Source organism: Pteropus alecto, unplaced genomic scaffold (assembly GCF_000325575.1).
Source record: "Pteropus alecto unplaced genomic scaffold, ASM32557v1 scaffold453, whole genome shotgun sequence".
NCBI lineage: Eukaryota > Metazoa > Chordata > Mammalia > Chiroptera > Pteropodidae > Pteropus > Pteropus alecto.
Genome location: NW_006433510.1, coordinates 123,945 through 142,657, shown reverse-complemented (window position 1 = coordinate 142,657; position 18,713 = coordinate 123,945). Strand labels below are relative to the sequence as shown.

The window sequence follows — 18,713 nt, the reverse complement described above, 5'->3', positions numbered from 1 at the left end:
ATACCCTAGACTCCACAAGAACACTACTAGAAACAATAAGCAAATACAGTGAAATTTCTCCATACAAAATCAATGTTCAAAATTCCATAGTATTCCTATACTCTCATAATGAAGTGTCAGAAAAAGAAGTAAAAATAATTCCTTTTGCAACTGCACCAAAAAGAATAAAACACCTAGGAATAAATTTAACAAAATGTGAAGGACCTGTGTAATGAAAACTGCAAGATCTTATTAAAAGAATCAAAGAAGATATAAAGAAATAGGAAGATAGTCCATGTTCTTAGATTGGAAGAATCAACATACTTAAAATACTTTTAAACTATATAGTTTAATAATGCGTTATTATTGACATATCAATTTTAATAAAATGTAGCACAGTAATTTGAAGCTGTTAATAATAGGGACTTTGGGAGAGAATGCTAGATGAGAACTCTATTTTTGCTCAATTCTGTAAATATAAAACTGCAAAAAAATAATCTATAATTTTTTTTAAATTCTAGTAAAAGTACGGAAAGTAGTAATTCAATGTTCTATCATCTTGGTTAAGAAAGTTGCAAATATACAAAACAGTATTTGCTACCAAAAAACAAACACTATTTTCCTACAAGTCGTGCAGAGAACTATCAGGTTCTGAGAACGGGAGAGGACAATGGTATGCAGAGCCTTGCGGTACCTAACCATCATGGGGAGGTCAGGACGGCGTCAGAGCACGCCTCCCTTCTAAAACTCTTACCTCATATGTTAAATGTAAAACAGGGTTCATTCTAGCTGCTTGTTATGCCCTTTTGAGGATGTCAGCCAAAGATGAGCACTCACTTGAGAGCTAAGCAGAATGTTCTATATGCTCACTCTATAAACCTATTGAACAGACTGGTAAACCTGCCCTGTTGCTTCAGGTTAGCACAGTAGCTCCCTCCTGAAACAAGAGGAGGAAGAGAGGAGGCATGCCCACAAATTAAGTTTCTTCATTCAGACCCTGACTTGCCATAAAGCCCACAACACTCTGGGCTCCCATGCTACCAGCCTTGGAGCCTTGGATACTGAGCCAGAATGTTACATGAAGCTGTTATTCTTTTAGCAGGTCTTCAATAGCCAGACTCAAGTGGATAGCTGCAAGATAATGAGTTGCTTCTGCAGTCAGGGAGAGGAACATCCTATGGCTGTGTTCAGTTGTGAGCACCACTGAAATGCTGGGCACAGATGACTTTACCCATGTCCCTGTGGTCTGCCTGAGACCCTATTAACCCATGATCTATGTGCTCTGACAATGATAGCTTTTAGCTTTTACTTGGACATATTAATTGCTCTATGGCTGATTGAAGCGTACCAAGAAATTAAAGGACATCAAGGCTAATGCTGTTTGTCAAATCTTTTTCTGGAGGACAGCAAGAAATGGATGGTAACCTAACAGCCAGCTCATCCTTTTTATCATCAGCTGTCTTAACTGTGTTACTATCACAAAGTAATTTTCATTTCACCAAATTGCTATATCTTATTTCATCCCACAGTAATACCTATAAAATACCAGGAAAAGGAGGCCATTATTGTTACTCAAAACTTGGAGAAACTGAGGGCAACAGAGGTTAAGCTAGAAGTTCAAGTTTACATCAATTATGAAGTCCACTGGTAAGAGTCAAAAAGTGAAATCAATAGCCCCTACTAGAGAGATGCAATCCAGGCATAAGGAACATCCCTAAAACCTTTCCTGTTGTAATCAAGACAAACTACACTCTCTTAGTTATAAGGTTAGTGGCCTTTGTTTAGAGACCACTAACCTTATAACTAGAAAAGTTATAAGGTTATACGAGTTATAAGGTCCAATTTCCTACCCACAGAGTCAGAGTTCAGGTATAAACTTAGGGTTGAGGTGAGATTAACAGAATAATGGGCTCAGGGTACCGTGAACGAAAGCACACAGCTGGCCAGGATGAAATCCTATGAGTCCTTAGCAGATCTGGCCCACCATGGCTCCTATCACCAAGCTGAGCTTACCCTTATCTCCATAGTCAGCCTGCAGAGCTGCATTTTATTTTCACTATGCAATAACTGCTGGGCTCATGCCAGCTTTAAGAAATGCCTTTGCCCTGTAGTCTATTATATCACAATATAATAGAAGTACTCTATCTCACAGAGATTTTGAATTGTAAAAAGGTATTCCAATGTGATCCAGTCTTGAAAAGGAGCATGGGGTGGGGTGTAGACGTGGGGTGGCTGGGGTTTACAGCCAGGCTGCTGGATTACTACTTGTACAAGTATTATTTAATCATTTGAGAGCTCAGTGTCCTTGTCAAGTAGCAGGATAATACTAGTTACTACCTTGTGAAGATGTTGAAAAGATGAAATGAGTGACTATGTACCTATGTGGGTTTATAATAAGCATATAGTCAAGTGCTCAGAAAACATAAGGTATCACTGATATCAGCCATGCTGGGTAATGAAATGGAAGGTAAAATGGGCGGTGACTTTGAGGCAAAGCCTTAGTCCCTCCTCTTCAGTTTCAGGCTTTCTTGCTCTCTCAGAAAGAGAAGGCTACTCCCAAGCTACTACTCAGCATCTACTTTGTACAGACTTCTGTCCTATGCACAAGCAATCCAAAATAAAGCTAACAACTTATCTCCCCGTTACTAATCATGATCCAAAATTTCTCATTAAAATTTCTCCAGTTGTCAAGCTCTGCATTATATCAGATTTTATACCAGAAATAAATGAGAAGAGAGGATATCAAACAGCCTACCTGCATGAATAACAACATCAAAGAGGACTTTCTTTTCACCCTGGGACTGAACAAGCCACCAAAGAGAAGGCAGCCCAGTGAGGCTAACACAAATATTCCCCCACCTCTGCCACTGTGCACCAAGCTCCTCCAAACTCATGGAATAGCAGCCTAGGGTTTCTGAATGCAGAACAGTTACCTCGTAGCCAAGACGGGAGGCACGCTGCAGGAGGGTCTCACCAGTGTTCTTATTGACAATAAGTCTCCGTGCTTCTGGGGGCACTGGGCAGGACTGGGTGGTCTCTGGAGGGGTGCTTGAGTGTGGGAGCTTTAAGGACTGAGAAGGTCCTCGTAGTTCTTGCAAACAGTCAGATGGCTTGTTGTCCTGCTTGACTGGTGACAGATCACAGTCAAAACTGGGCTCAGGCTGCTTTCTCAATCTCTGCATGGTGACCTATCACAAAATCAGGCAGTGCACACATTTAAAGACATCTTACAACACCATCATTACCCCCCTCTCAGAGTTACAAACCTGTCTGAAAGAAGGCACTATTCTTTTCCGTTTGCGTGAGAGATGGATAGCAGATGTGAGTTAAGAGAAAAGGTTTCATTCTCAAAAGTTTGAAGCTACACAACTACCAGTACACATGACCCATAGGACTTCACAATGGCTTTGAGAGAAGAGTGCAGGAAAAGAAAAGCTTTGTTCTTGAGAAGTAGTCAGGAGGTGGGCAAGGAGGAATGGACGGAGAGCTTGCCCATATTACTCAGAAGAGAAGTGTCAAAAAGGTACCTTGCCATCAGCATTCTTGATGCAGTAATTCCTCATTAATAGGCCCTGCCTGGGCTCCTGAGGAATCAAATGTTTGGTTTTGCGCAGTCTCTTCCCAGATGGTTTCTCACTGTTGTCAGTGTATTGCTGCAGCGGAGAGGCAGCCTGAGAATCATATTTGTCATTTGTGCAAAGTATATCTGTATTCTGGCTTTCTTTAATTTTCTGATGTTCGGTATGCAAGCTGAAGGCTGATATGTAGTTTGGCTGAGCCCCCTCTTTGCTCCTTGCACTGGCGGATGAAAGAGTCTTCATGGAAAGAGAACTAGAGAATACTGAAAAGCCTTAAAGGGATGGGGGCAAGAAGAAAGGGGAGAAGAAGCAGTGTTACACGATTACAGCAGTGCAAAGAAGAAAACCCATTTTTAGCACCACTGGAGTGGCTTCAGTTTTTAAAGATATACTAATGATGTTTCAAAGAATTAACATTTTAACTGTCCTACATTCAAATGGAAAATAACCCATAAAACGTCAGTGCAAGTTTTTTAAAAAAGCAGCATCAAGCATTCAGAAGCCAGTCCTTCCTGTTCTTCTCCCCACCCAGTAGGCCTGGGTACTCAGGTTCTTCCCAAGGGTGGTCATGCAGGTTCTCAGGAACTGGTGACCAGACACAGCTTGAGACTGGACTAAGAGTACTTGCTTAGCCCCTGGGGTAATGCAGACTTCCTTCAGGCCAGCCATGCACTGGGTGATTAGCAGCCCAGGAAGCTGAGCTCCCTCCTCTCAGTTACACTACTCACTGTATATTCCAGAAGGAAGTATGGAGGCTGCAAGTTCATGAAAGAACTACTTGCCCACCTGCCTTACCTCAGAGTCAGTCAACTTCTACAGTGCTCAACTTCTCTCAAGAGCCTTCTCCCACAGGTATATGACTTACCCTCCAGAAGTGTGATGTGCAGTCACAAGATGGCCTCCACATACCTTGTTCATTTTCACCGGACGTTAGAGAGTCTTCCAACCAGCTTCTGTTGCCTTTGGCCTCTGCCCTTGTCCTGTCTTGTCCTTGTCTATCTTTGGAGATATTATTGTCCCGGGAAGTGACCTCAGGCCAAACTGCCTGGGTCATTTCCTTTCTGCCCTTCCAACTAGGTTTGTTCTCTGTTGCTGATCTCTGCTGCTTGGACTGTTCTCTACGGTGCAAGTGGCGTTGTTTTTTAGGATGGAGCCCTGTTAATTCAATGCACTCCTTTAGGTTGGTGAGCTCACTATAACATGGGTTTTCTAAGTGGCTTAAGAACGGTTTATAATTCCCCTCTCAGGGCAGTCATCTAATAGAGAAATAACCGCAAATTAATCCAAAAAATCCCCTGCATCACTAATGGTTAGGGAGAGTAGGAGTATACTTACTGTCTACCAGAGCTTGTGAACAAGTATTGAGAGAAGCCCATTTGTTTTTAGCCATCTTTAGCTTGAGCTACTGTCTCTGGTTTGGGTGTGAACACTTCCCTGAGGCTCCACAGTGGGACTTAGAACCACCACTGCTCCACCCTGAGAATCCCCCTGGGTGCCGTTTGGTGAGAGCATGTTAAAAACTCCTATCTGTCCACCTTTGCCTGCCTACACAGGTAGCTAAAGCAGACTCAACTCACTTTTGGAGACCCTTTTCCGCTTGGCTTTCAGAAGAGGTTTCTCTGGCAGCTGTTCTATAGTGGTCTCAGTGTGGGTACTCTCATCTGAGACACAGTGCTTTCTGTCTAGCCAATGCAGCATATCTGGGACCATGTGCTCAGCAGTTGGCTTGCTCAAAGGCTGTCTATCCATGAAGTACTTCTCCACAGGCAGGTCTTTGTCCTCTGGGACTTCCAATGGGTTGTGTTTGTTTCCAGCACTACACTTGCCTGGAGGGGAGAGAGAAATAACACAGAAGGCCCAAAGGTCACCGTAAGAAGGGAGGATTTGGAAGCAGGGAAGACTATGGGTCTCATATTGGAGATACAAAATCCTCAAAAACAGAAGTTTCCAAAGGAAAGACAACTGAAAACTATGAAGTAGCAAAGCAGAAAGCAGAATATTATACTAGAACTGGTTAAAATACAAATGTGTCCTACTTAGTAAACAGTGTCAACATTTTATCTTATTATAGCTGCGGCAGGAGGGAACAAGACTGAAGATAAGGAAAACAAAGCATTGACACTACCTCTTAAACACACATAGTCCCTTTCTTTTGGCAGCAAGATCCAATCAATACAAGGCTGAACTAAAAATTTCTACAAAAAACATTTGCTGAGGTTATTATTTTGAAATAAATAGAATGATGCAGTAAAGAAACTAAAGGTCCACTAGTTATCATCTACAAAAGGGAAAACACCAAAATTCACTTGACTCAACAAGAGACTTGATGAAGAGGAGGAAACAGTGTCAAAATAAAGTCCAACTTCTGATGAACAAAAGCAATGGTCTCTCTCTGCTGCGTTTGTTATATGAAAGAGGAGCATAGGAAGGCAAGGAAGCTGACTGTACCAACAGTGCTTTGAACATAAGTCTAGCAAAGCAAAAAGAAATGTTTCCTAGCACAACGTTGACATACAACTTCAAAGAACTCAAAGTAATAACCAGAAGTCATTATCTGCCCTTTTTCTCACATCACTGAAACCAAGAAGGTGCTCCCATTTCCTGTCCAGGAGGAAGGTCCTTGAGACCCTAACATCTCAGAAATACTCTGTACACTCATGGGCTCTAGACACCCCAACTGGCATTCTTTCTCACGCCTTCATTCAAGTGTAACTTACTGTGTGCATTATATAGTAAAGACCTTCATTTCCAAAAATGCTTCTTTTCAGTTGGCTCAAACCATGTGGTTTGAAGACAGGCCCTGCCATATCATCGTTACATACCTTAGTGTTAAATTAAGAATGAGTTTCTAGTGTTTCAGATTCCATATCTATAGAGTAACCCATGTATCATGGCCACCTCTATCTCTAAAAGCCTCAACCCTTACCAAAGAGGCTTCCTTCTGAAGAACATTTTTCACAAATTTTTCATTGCAAACTTGCTAACAATGAAGATAGTTTATATCTCACTCACTTGACTTTACTATAGGGCTGGCATCTCCTGCCACAAAAAATGGAAGACTTGTGATTACTTATTTCACAGGTGTTGGCAGATAGTGAATGACTGCCATATTCATCTTCCTGCTCCTCACTGAATGAGAACACTTGTACAAGTTGAGCCCTTCCCCTGTCTCTTCCACATTTCTCATCTGCCTACATCTAGAAGACACCCCTTCACCTATGAGGACACAGAGCATACTGCAAGGATGCCTGCCATCTCTGCTGGGATGGCTCTTTTATGCCTGTCATGTATCCAGAGGCTCCTCAGTGTGATGTCTGTGGTTACTTATCCTGAAGATTAAAATGAACACTTCATTGGTAAAATCAGTGAAATCATCAACATGCACAGTTTCTTTCTTCCTCATTTCACAAGAGGATCTTTTCCTGAACTAGGTCTCTCCAACCACCAGTGCCATTATGAGAAAAGAAAAAAGTAAAATAATTGAGGCATTTTTAGTACTGCATCTTAAAAGATTCAATTCTCCTAAGTGAAGTCTTTCCAAAATCTTAATCATAACTATGAAAATTATCATCATCCTGAAGAACACTCACCTACTTCCAAGATATACAGGTCAAATTCCATGTGAAATTCCTGCAAATATCAACCTGTACTGTCTAAAATGAAGTCATTTCAAAAACTACCAATACAAATCCCCTTAAGGATAAAGGAGATATAGAGATAAACATTAGGTTCCAGTATCACTGTTATTTTTGGCCTTTTTAAAGGAAGCCATGTCTGTTTGTCTGAACAGATGTGACCATGGCTGTGGTCAGGATTTAATACTTGCTCCATGCAGCACAATCTTACACTATACACAGATTTATCATTGTGCCATAGCATTACCTCACAAAAGGATCACTATGGCAACATTAATAAGTCACGGTGGCAAAGCAACCACTCCACTACTGAAGCTTAAACTTAAACAAAATGGGAGAGCACAGAGATTAAAGTTTAAATACCCTACACAACATGCAATTAGAACATCTTCAGCAAAGACTAATCTTGTAAAAAAACATCATCTACAGAAGAGGCATAGTGAATCTTTTCTAAGCTCAAAGCAGTTTATAAAACATAAAGGTGTTCTGCTGGAAGGCAGGTTTCCTGAGCTAAGAAGTTTCACGAAGCTGTTTGACTCGTGCTTCCTCCAATTCTTGGCCAGGCACTGTTCTGAGCAAGTGTTATGTCCACCACAGCCAAACGGACCGATGCTTCCTTGTCTCTCCCACTGACGGTTCCTATAAATGAATCTCCAAGTTTAAGAAACTTTCTATTTGTTGACTTTTAAGGAAAAAATTTCACTCTGCTGTCTGTGCTGTCATAGAGTAAATGAAAACCCTAACCATTGTTATTTTCAAATTAAGTCACTTCTTAAACAAGTCACTCCCAAATTGATGCACCCATTTCTATAATGTATTAAACTGTTTCTAACTCCTGGACCAGCCCTTCTTTGAAAAAACAGATGTGTCCCAGGAAATAACCTTTCCTAGGTTTCTCATTTCTGGATGCCACAACATTGTATAAACATTAGTAAGCAGAAACATCACTTTGATTGGAATTGGGACAGTATGTATAGGAAATTCTCATATCCTACCGTTGCAGAAACAAGACTGGCAAGAAACCAAGCAGCACTCGGAGAGTAAGAGAACTCAGGTTTATTGTGCCCACAGTCCCAGAAGAACTAGCGCTCTGAAGATCTGGGGCCCGAGCTCAGAGGTAACCTTACTTTTACACAGCTTAACAAGCAAAGGCGATATTTCTGTTCTTAACAAGTGAAGGCAATACATCTGTTATCTAGACAGAACAATCAAAGAAGAGGATGAGTCTTCAGCTGATTTTGAAACCACTCTGCCCTTTGGCCTATGCAGCAAGCATGTCTACAGAACCAGAAAAGCTGATTCCAAAGTTCGCCATTTCAGTGAAAAATTCTTCTTCACTACCACTCCATTGCCCAAACTAGGGGGGAAAAATATCCTCTATCCATAACAAGAAGATGTTTTCTATTCCAGCAGAAAGGAGGAGGAACTTCTTCTCCTTTGGCAAACACTCAGCCAATAAGAGATGACTACAAATCAGCCAATGAAAAGCCACTATACTCTTTATTTACAATGAGTGTGGACTCTTTGTTTACAATGGTACCTCTGCCTTTCTTTCCCTTTACTCTAAATGAACTTCCTGTCCTTAGCTGTCTAGAAAACATGCTGGCCATTAAAAACATGTGTTAAACTGAAAGTCTTTGCTGCTCCCAAATAAACCCATTATGATGCAGAAACACCTGGTTTTGTATTTCTTTAAGGTCAACAGTTCTAAAGAATAATCAGCCCTTCCCTGCACAGATGGAAAGAGCAGCCTATTTCAGCAGCCATCAAGGGAACATGGAACAATAGTAAATGAACAGATTCCTCTCAGCTCCCTCAGCTCTTGGTGTAGAGTCATCCCATTTTCAAAGATGTGGTAGCACAAACAACCTTCTTGGGTTTACTCACCTCTTTCATTGTCATTCTGGTTAGCAATTTCTTTCTCCAGGGCCACTGACTTCTGCTTTTTGTTCTGATTACCTTGCGGCCTTGCCCAGATAACAGGGCTGAATTTACGTACTTCAGAGTCTTTGGTTGCTGAGTGGCCACCTGTTGTCTCTTTCATCTCCAGCTCTGAGAAACGTATCATTGCACGCTAGAAAGAGAATAGAAATGGATAAAAATATAAAAGCTATTTCATTTGCCTTACCTTAAAGGGAAGTATTTCCAAAAAAAAAAAAAAAAAGTTTGCTGCACCATGAATTTTTTATGAAATAAAGGTCTTTTACCACATTCTTTTTATAAATTTTTAGATATGTAGAGATATGTGTTATATGTCAGTATGCAGATGAATACATTGTTGCAGAAAGACATTCTCTTTTGGAGGCAAATAAAACAAAAACAATACCAAAAAAACAGCATAAAAGAAAACATGAGCAACGAACAAAAATAAACACAAACTATAAACTTCCCTTTGTATATTTATAAATGAAATTCAACTCTAAATACTGTATATAATATCCTAGCAATTATAATTTGAAAAAAATTTAGAGAACTGACCTTATTGTGAGCAGCAGGTAGACATAAAGTACTATCTTCTTGTAATCCTTCCACTATGTAATTAAAGTGAGCACTCAATATATCATTAAGATAACTTCATCCATTTTTATAAAAATAAGCCAAATTTTTATGACGTTAGAAAAACAATTTGGCTTTACTAAACTTTCAAGCAAAAATAAAAATCTTGGGAAATTCATAATTCACTACCAACTAAAATACATGCTATGTCCCGTTATGCAACACGTGTATATGAAGATTGTATGAATCCCACAGGCATGCTTTAGCACATACCTCCACCAAGTATCACATAAGGCATTCTCAACAGTAATACTAGGTGTAACAGTTAATATACAGCAATGGCAGAGCAACAAATGCAACTAATAAGTAAACATTATGCATTCTTCAAATAGCCTTCATAATAATTAAAACTTCTGATATCACCATTTGAATAGAATTCTTATTTAATCTACAAAATAGAAACTATTCACACTCACAAACCTCCTAAGTGCTGTCACTACATCCCCTGACTGGTCACATTTCATACATTTAAATTAACATAAGTTTCATTAACCAAATCTGCCCAGTGTACTGCCCTTTCATACTTCCTTGGTCATTTTTACATACTAAAAAAACTGACAACTGGTAAAATTACTGAATTTGGGGTGGGGGTACTCACCTGCAATGCCCGCTGCTCTCGGCTGAGCTGACTGGAATCTGCATACAGTTCAGTAGTGACGCACTTGAATCTGTCACCAATGTAACCAGCAGAGCTGGCGATTCTCTTTGTCAGATTAGATGGCTTTGGCTTCACCACTTTGCCATCATTTGATTCTGCCTCATCAGCTCTGTCTTTGGTACAGGTAGGAGTGATGTCCACAGTCAGTGGGGCACCAACTACACAAAATGGTTTGGGATTCTCTTGGGTTTTACCAAAAGTTACAGCAGGACCATCACTCTCCACGGTTGGCTCCAGGAATGAAGTGGAGAGTGGCATCCCCAGATTCTCTTTGTTGGTTCCCACTGGAGCATTCTCCTTCCTTAAGCTGAAGACTGATTGGCTTGGAGAGTGTTTGAAACTATAGGCTTCACGGAAGTCACTTATGTGTCCTAAGTCCTCTCTCTGAGAGATAAAACTGCAGTGTGGCTGCAGAGCCAAATCAGCTGGGGACTTAGTGGGCTCAGTGCTCTGACCAACACTCTCAGCTGCAAGGCTGTGTTTGGACACATTTGTATCTCTTTTAGCATCTTGCTCTTCCCAGATGAAGTCTACATAGAGAGGCTTGTCACTTCTGACAACAGTTTTCCCTTGATTCCAGCTGGGGTTTGGCTTTAGGTTATTGTCACTGGAGACATCTGGAAGTAACCTGGTGCTGCTAGCTTCCAACATCTCTGAAAACTGGTTCTGAAGGTTTGAGTCTTCATAGCAGGCTCTCTCATGGGACCAGGATCTCCTTTCCGGTTTCTCCTCTTTTGTGATCTCTATGGGCGTGTGAGGTATCAACATGGAATGTACCAATTCCAGTCCGTCTTTGTGTTTTACAAAGTCTGGCTGGCCTGTTGGTAGTCCGTAAGGTTGTTCATACCTGGGGTCAAGGTGCCCAGGAAAGATGCTGCTATTGGGGGACAAAACTGGGTGAGAAGAGACAGGATGCTGGCCATGTAAGGGTAGGGAACTTACAGAAATGCTCTTAGGTGCTGGGTAAGGGAAATAACTCCTAGACTGGGGAATTGGTAGGGACCTGAAGACCTCATTTGGAGAAAGAAATATTGAGCTTGGTGAGAGTCCATTCTCACTTGCTTTGAAGGTCAGTTCTGAGTTGCTGGTTTTGACACTGTTGTTGCTGGTGCTACAGCTATGCTTGGCAGGCATGGTTTGGTGCTGGCCCATGTGCTGAATTACAGATGAAGAGGTGTCAACAGAGCTCCTGCTGGTCTTGCAGCTATATGCATTAGCACTTGTAACTGGGAACATAAAGGCTGGATGACCGGTGCTCAACACTGATCTTGAAACATTGGTGATAATGGTATCTGTGACACTTATATGGGGACACAAAAAATTCTGCTGATGTGGTACTGCCAAATCCAAGGTCTTGTTTTTCAGTAACATGCCTTTGCCACTGTTCCGTTCCTTTGTACTGGGGTCACACATTACCCAGGATGAGGGCTCCATGCTAATGATTTCAGATCCACAGATGGCACAGTTGTTTTCTGGAGGAGATAAGGTTTCTTTTGGAATCTCACTTCCAGAGAAGACTAAGTCATTTCCAGATCTGCTATGAACAACAACTGTGGCAGTCATCTTTTTCATGTGCTCAGCTTTGGAAGCATCAACATCTACCACTTTAGAAGACAATTCCAGTGGCTTACTGGTGATGTCTTTGGTAATCATCTGCTTCTCCAACAGAAGAGGTGAGCTACCATTTTTCCTGTCTTGACCCAGTGTTTGCTGAGAGTGCCTAGGAAGTGGTTGGGTACTTTTGGCCCCTTGTGGAGCCTTAGGATACTTGCTATTAGATAGCCTCGCCATGGGGAACTTGCTGCTATCTGTCATGTATGGCTTCGACAGGGTGGCAGAGGGCAAGTTGGAGACTCTAGTGTAGTGCTTATGGAATTCGAAGGTGTTTGCAGTGGGCTCCAAAGGAAGATGCATTTGGGGTGAAGGCGAAGGCAAAGGGGGAAACAGGAGAGCTGTGTCACTGGTAACTGGCTTGGCAGAGGATACCCTAGGGGGTTTACTGTGCTGGATGTGAGAATAAGCAGAGGAATCAACAGGGTTCCCAGGCATCACAGTCATCTTCCACGGCTGGCTTTTGTCTGTGCAGTAGACGAGAGGTGGCACAGATGGGGAGGCTGAAGGTGTAGAGAGCCTCATGGGTGAAGCCAGGGATGATTGGCTGTGGGGATTGATGTGGTAAGTTGGTGGCAGGTAGAGAAAGTGCTCCGTTTGGGAGCAGACCGGAGAATGCTGTGGCTGGGCCAAACTATAGGGTTGCTGAGGTAGCGAGGTCCTGGAAACATTCAGGGAATATTTAGTTGGTGAATTATGGAAAAGGTAGGTGGCTGGTGTGGCACCCTCCATGTAAGGGTTGACCAAAGGCAGCTGTAGACAAGTAGTGTCACTGATGTTGAGAGGGCTTTGTCTGTCACAGCCAGGCCTATCCAAGCCTAGTGCTTCTCCTGTGGGCACATCATTTTGTATTGTAGATGGTGTTTTATAAATAGCACTGATGTCATCTGTGGGATTTCTTAAGACAGCACACATGCCCACCATCTCAGGTGTATTCAACTGAAACTGTACCTCTGTATTTCTTTCTGAAGAAAACACAAGACCACCTAGACTGTTCATGGAAGCCTCTTCGCCTTCCTCTGAGTTCAGTCCACACAAGCTAGAAGAGACACAGAACCCTTCCTGATTAAGTCCAGAGTGGTCCATGTTCAATGCTTCCTGGCCATCAATCCAATGAGCCATAGTTACATCCACCTTTGCAGAAGAACAACATAGGTGTTACTTAGGATATTCTTTCAAAGAAGCTAGGCCCAGCCCAAGGGGAATCTACAAATTAGTTTAATGTGACATCAGCCAAACAACAGAGCAGAAAGATGTAAAGTTAACTAAAAATAAAATATTAACAGGGCTTACTTTTTCCTTATATAAACCCTTATTAAGGCAGTGTGCTGCTACCTGCTTTCTCTGTACCTGTATTCAACTAGTAGTCTATAAGCACACAAAATGTTGATATTTAGATTTAAGGATGATAAATTTAAAAGTCTGAAAGAAAATCTTTGTTAACCAAAAATATATATGGCAAAACTTTCTTTCAAAACTAAAAAAGAAATGACTGTTTCTAGATTTTAAAAAGCTAGAGCTAATCCTTCAAGTTGAAATGAAAGGATGCTACATAACACCACAATAAGGCTCTGCGCTATAAGGTTCTCTGGTAAAGGTAAATAAATAAAGGAATTTGTATTATGACCATCTAGGTCCGTAAGTTCATTAAGTCTCACTTAGAATTTATAAGACAAAAGAATAAGAAAATTTATTTATCTATGTTAAGGGGTACGATATACAGAAGATGTAATTTTTCCCATCTATATGGGAGAGTAGACACAGAAATAAGTAAAATTTCTGTACACCATTAATTTAAAATATGTTATTACAACTTAGATTTTTTACATAAAAAGAAATGGGAATGAAATCAAAGCATACACTATGAAAATCAACACACTACAATCAAAACCAATAAGAAAAAATGACAGAACAGATGCTTAACAAATATAAAAGACAAAATGACAATAGTCTGTCTTTATCAATAATTACTTTAAATGTAAGTTGATTAAACTCTCCAATCAAAAGAAATAGATTAACTACATAAAAACACACAATATAACTACAGATTATTGTTATCTAATAGTTAATAATACATAGACAACTATTGCTTTCTAAGGGAGACTCACTTGAGGACATATACTGAAAGTAAAAAGATGAGGAAAAGATAGATAAATGTAAATAGTAATTGGCAAACAGTTGGCTGCCTTTACTAATACTAGAAAAAAAAAACTTTAAGTAAAAACTTGTCAAGAGAGACAAAGAACTACATTGATAAAAGGGCCAATTAACCAATACGTCCACCAAATCAGAGCAGCAAATTAACCAATATCTCCGCCATATCAGAGCAGCAAACATGAGAAGCAAAACTAATAGAATTGAAAATATAGACAGCCATATAATAATACTACCCAGATAAGACCATGTTAGTCCACAAACCTTAAGTTTTAACAAATTTAAAAAGATGAAAATCATACCTTCCTGGACAATGAAATCAAACTAGAAATCAACAGAAGGAAACTTAAAACCAAAAAATGTGTGTAAATTAAAAATCATACTTTTTAAAAAACCATAAAGTCACAGAAGAAATCACAAAGCAAATATGAAAATACTCAGCAGTTCTACTGTGGGTGAATCACAAAAGAACTGAAAGTAGAGACTAGAATGAATACTTGTACACCAATATTTCTTTAACAACATTATTCAAATTAGTCAAAAGGTGCAAAATAACCCAGAAGTCCTAACAGATGAACAGATAAACAAAATATAGTATGTTGTTACAATATTATTCAAACTTAATATGGGAAGTATCACATACAGTACACCACTGATGAACCCTAAAGACATTACGCTGTATAGTTCCATATACGTGGGGTACCTAAATGAGACAAATACACAGAAAGCAGGATGGCTGGCATGGGAGAATCGGAAGTTAGCGTGTAATGTAGAGTTTCTGCTGGGAAATATGAAAGTTCTGGAGGTGGACAGCAGTGGGCCACACGATAATGTAAATGTATTCCAATGTAACAAAACTGTACATTTAAAATGATTAAAATCATCATTTTGTATAATGTATATTTTACCACAATAAAAAAACAAAACACATCAAGAAGAGGATATAGAGAAAACTGGAACAACTCTTGCTAGTATAAATGTAAAATGATGTAGCTACTGTGAAAAGTAGGCTGAGAGGTGCATAAAATGTTAAACATATAATTATATAATCCAAGAATTCCACTCCTATGTATATGAACAAAAGAATTTAAGTCAGGTGTTCCAACAAATACCTGTACACCAATGTTTATTAGGGGCATTACTGAAAATAGCCCAAAATAGGAAATAACCCAAATGTGCATCCTGGGATAAACAAATACATCCAATAGAAAGCGACTGACCCTTAAAAAAAACCTGAAATAGAGATACATGCTATAAGAAAGATGATAACTTGAAGACATTATGCTCTGTGAATAAAACAAAAGCCAGTCACAAAAGAATATCTACTATATTATTCCACTGATACAATATTAGAATTCTCACTCCTAAGGATAAAATGGCAAATTAAGAACACAGTATCCTGAAAGGTACTGTAATGGCTAAATCTTAAAGGGCCACAATCCTTCCCTGAATCCAGTTTCATGTTAAAGCTATTAATCAAGGGCTGGCAGCTTTGTGGAACTTTTTCTCCACCATCTTTTTTGGGGGCCATTTGGCTGAGAAGGTAAGTGAGGCTTTAACATTCAGTCTGTACAGTAGCCAAGGGGAAGAAATAATCTTCCTCCTCATGCCAAAAGCAAACAGGTACATTCACCTGTCTTCACTCATCCCATACATACAATCCTTCTTACTGTTCACCTTGCTGTGAAGTTTTCACCCAGAGTGTTGTTGAACAGATGTCCTCTTTTTTGATGGCAGTTTTTCTAGGGTCCAGTCTGTTTTTTAAAAAAATTCCAGGATGTTAAAAAAGATCCAAACAAGGAAATAGAAAATATCTCTTTCTAGGCAATTTCAATCGTAATGCGGACGCAGGAAGATAGTCTGTAATTGATGGTCTATAGATAACCAGGAGCAAAGGAATACATCTGGTCTGAATGTGCAAGGGCGGAGAAATTGACCTCTCTTGCTAGGGGCACTAAACAAAACCACACACAACACAACCCAAAGCACAGCAAACATTACCTCACCCTAACTCCTTTTTTCCTTTTCTAGTCTTTCAGGGACACATTTTGAAGTATATATTGCCAGATATCAGTCATTCAGTGATGCACAGATTCTTCCCGGAGTAGCAGTGTGAGTAGATTTGTTCAGAGATCTAGGACCAAATGTGAGCAATCTACAGAAATATGACCCATCAGATAAAGCAAATTTTATCCTTAGGCCCAACTATGTGCCTAATATTCTTTTCTTAGTCCAGTCTTTATCTGTCTTACAAATTAAGAAACTGACACTTGAGGGGCACAAATAACTTGGCCAAAGAGTCACACAACTAATAAAAATAAGCCAGGATCAAACTCTGATCTAGAAGTGCAGAGAGGAGTAAATTGCTAATGTGATTTTTCTGTTTTAAATACCTATTTTCAATAGTGTACACTTCAACGTTTGAACACTTCCTTAGTCTCCTCTATTGAAAGAGGCATAAAAAGATATCACTTAAGTTCTAGTAACTTGGGCACAAGAAGGCTTAAACCCAGTTTCTTTTATATCCTATAATCTTTTGGTCCATTTAAAAAACATTTTGCAAGTTTTCCCACAGTCTGCCTACTGTAATTATCCTGCTGTGAACCAATACTCCCCCAAGAAGGTTCCACTTTCCCCTACTCTAAGTAACTTAGAATAGGCAAGGTTATGTTCTGCTACTCATAGATTTCCTCTTCCTAGGAGCTAAGTTTTGCCACGTAAAGGAATAAATTATCTACATATAGCAAAGAACCTCTGCTCCTTTCCTAAGGCTTAAAGAAAACCACAGATAGTGAGGGTTTGGTAGAAGATTTGGGAGTGGCTTGCAAAATTCAGAAGTAGTCTACAAAATGCTGGGTCCCACTGGATCCCTGCATGTCCCCCCAAAAAAGTCAATCCCAAGAGAAATTGGGAGTATCCTTTCTTTTCTCCAGCCTTTCATCCCAGGGATTGAAAAACACTGAAGTGCTGGGAGGCAAACCTAGGAGACCAATATCCTCTCTTCACTCCAACCCTAATCTCCCAGATTTTCAGATGCTCCAGGAACTACCACATCCAACACTGCAGACTCCACAACCAAGGGCCAACGCCAGCAGGGACACTTAGGCCCAGTGCTCCTCCAGAAGCCAAGGCTCCTGTAATTACAATTATCATAAGGGCACAGATCTCTCTTGAAGTTGTGACCTCTAGAAGCTCTTGGACCTTTCCCCTGTTCTGCCCCTGGTATACGCATCTGACTTAGCAACTTTCCCAGCAGTTCCTCCAGTTTTCGCCTAATTAATAAATTTAATTTTTTTGTTTAAAGTTAGCATGCCTACTTTATGCATGTAAATCAATATAATAATTTAAAATCTAAATTCTCAGCCCAGCTCCAGATCAACTTAAATTGATCACTGTCCTCCTACTGTCTCTAAGCTTATGAATTAAGTTTTATGCTATCAGCAGGAGTTTCTAATCCAAGCAGACTTCCTGGGTGGACTCATCAGGAACACTGAGGCAGATGGGTGCCAATATGAGTTTTTGAGTAGGCAGACTTGGCTCTAAGATACAGTGTAAACATTCTGTTTTCAAATGCCCTCAATGAACTCTTTCTAAATAAAAATAAAATATCCTTACCCAAAAACACAATAAGGACAAACAGCAAAAGCTGTCTGGTCTAGCTTGACCTAAGTGGACCATCTGGCCCTCACAGCTACAGGCAGAAAAGGCCATCCACTTCTCACCCCAGGTGCTTCTCATTCTGGCAGACACAATCCATGCTTCAAAAAGGTAGACCATTTGCATACTGAAGGAATCTGGCAGGACATAAAGACTTCAAAGAAACTGGGTAGGGCCCTAGCCAGCTTGGCTTTCGCTACCTGGATGAAACCTCACCAGCCCCAAACCATATGAAGACACTAATACAGCCTAGATGTAAGGAGAAGGTCCTTTCCTACAAAAAGCATCGCTCTCTAACCCTTCTGAGGCTAGCAAAGGATCTTTATAGTTTCTTTCAGCCTAGGCTTTTGGGGATATAGGTTAAACCAGTGGGAGACGGATGAGGCAAGGCATAGGTGGACCCACACATTCTCCACCCTGTTGCACCTAGCTGGATCTACTAGGCCCAGTGCCATTTCTCTAGAAAACCGCCAAACTACAAACGTTAGGGCTGCTGGGCACTACCGAGTACTGTCTTGCCCACGCTTCGAACTTTCACCCAGTCCAGGGCCTAGCCCTTCCTCTTCCAACTTCAGACAGACTTCACCCATGTGTGGTCTTCCCATTTAAAAGTGGAATTCTCAAACGGGCTCAGAAAACTGCAAATAGACAGCGGGAGGAAACTGAACCTGAGCCCAAAGTTAAATGTGCATCTAGGGTCATCAAAGTGGCTGGTAATCCACACTATGCGAGCCATCATCCCATGGACTCCTTCAGAAAAAAATTTAATGCAAATAAAAAGATAACTGCTTTAATCCTCCTAGAGGTCACAGTTTTTTCAGTTCTGTCCTTCCTTGTATGCTAAGCCCTGCAACACCAAAGAAATAGGATACAAAACATCCACTT

The 18,713-nt window shown here is 40.4% G+C and overlaps 1 protein-coding gene across 1 annotated transcript in view; it reads right to left on the bottom strand.

Moving 5' to 3' along the window:
* The window catches only part of LOC102889132 (BCL-6 corepressor), a 39,565-nt gene that overhangs the window by 16,384 nt on the left and 4,468 nt on the right, over positions 1 to 18,713 (bottom strand). Inside the window, exons 5-11 of the mRNA XM_015586583.1 lie at positions 10,343 to 13,151; positions 9,671 to 9,723; positions 9,080 to 9,266; positions 5,135 to 5,383; positions 4,467 to 4,712; positions 3,507 to 3,829; positions 2,913 to 3,167 (exon numbers count right to left, since the gene is read on the bottom strand). Coding sequence (XP_015442069.1) covers positions 2,913 to 3,167; positions 3,507 to 3,829; positions 4,467 to 4,712; positions 5,135 to 5,383; positions 9,080 to 9,266; positions 9,671 to 9,723; positions 10,343 to 13,151 — 4,122 coding nt within the window. The remainder of the gene's footprint in view (positions 1 to 2,912; positions 3,168 to 3,506; positions 3,830 to 4,466; positions 4,713 to 5,134; positions 5,384 to 9,079; positions 9,267 to 9,670; positions 9,724 to 10,342; positions 13,152 to 18,713) is intronic.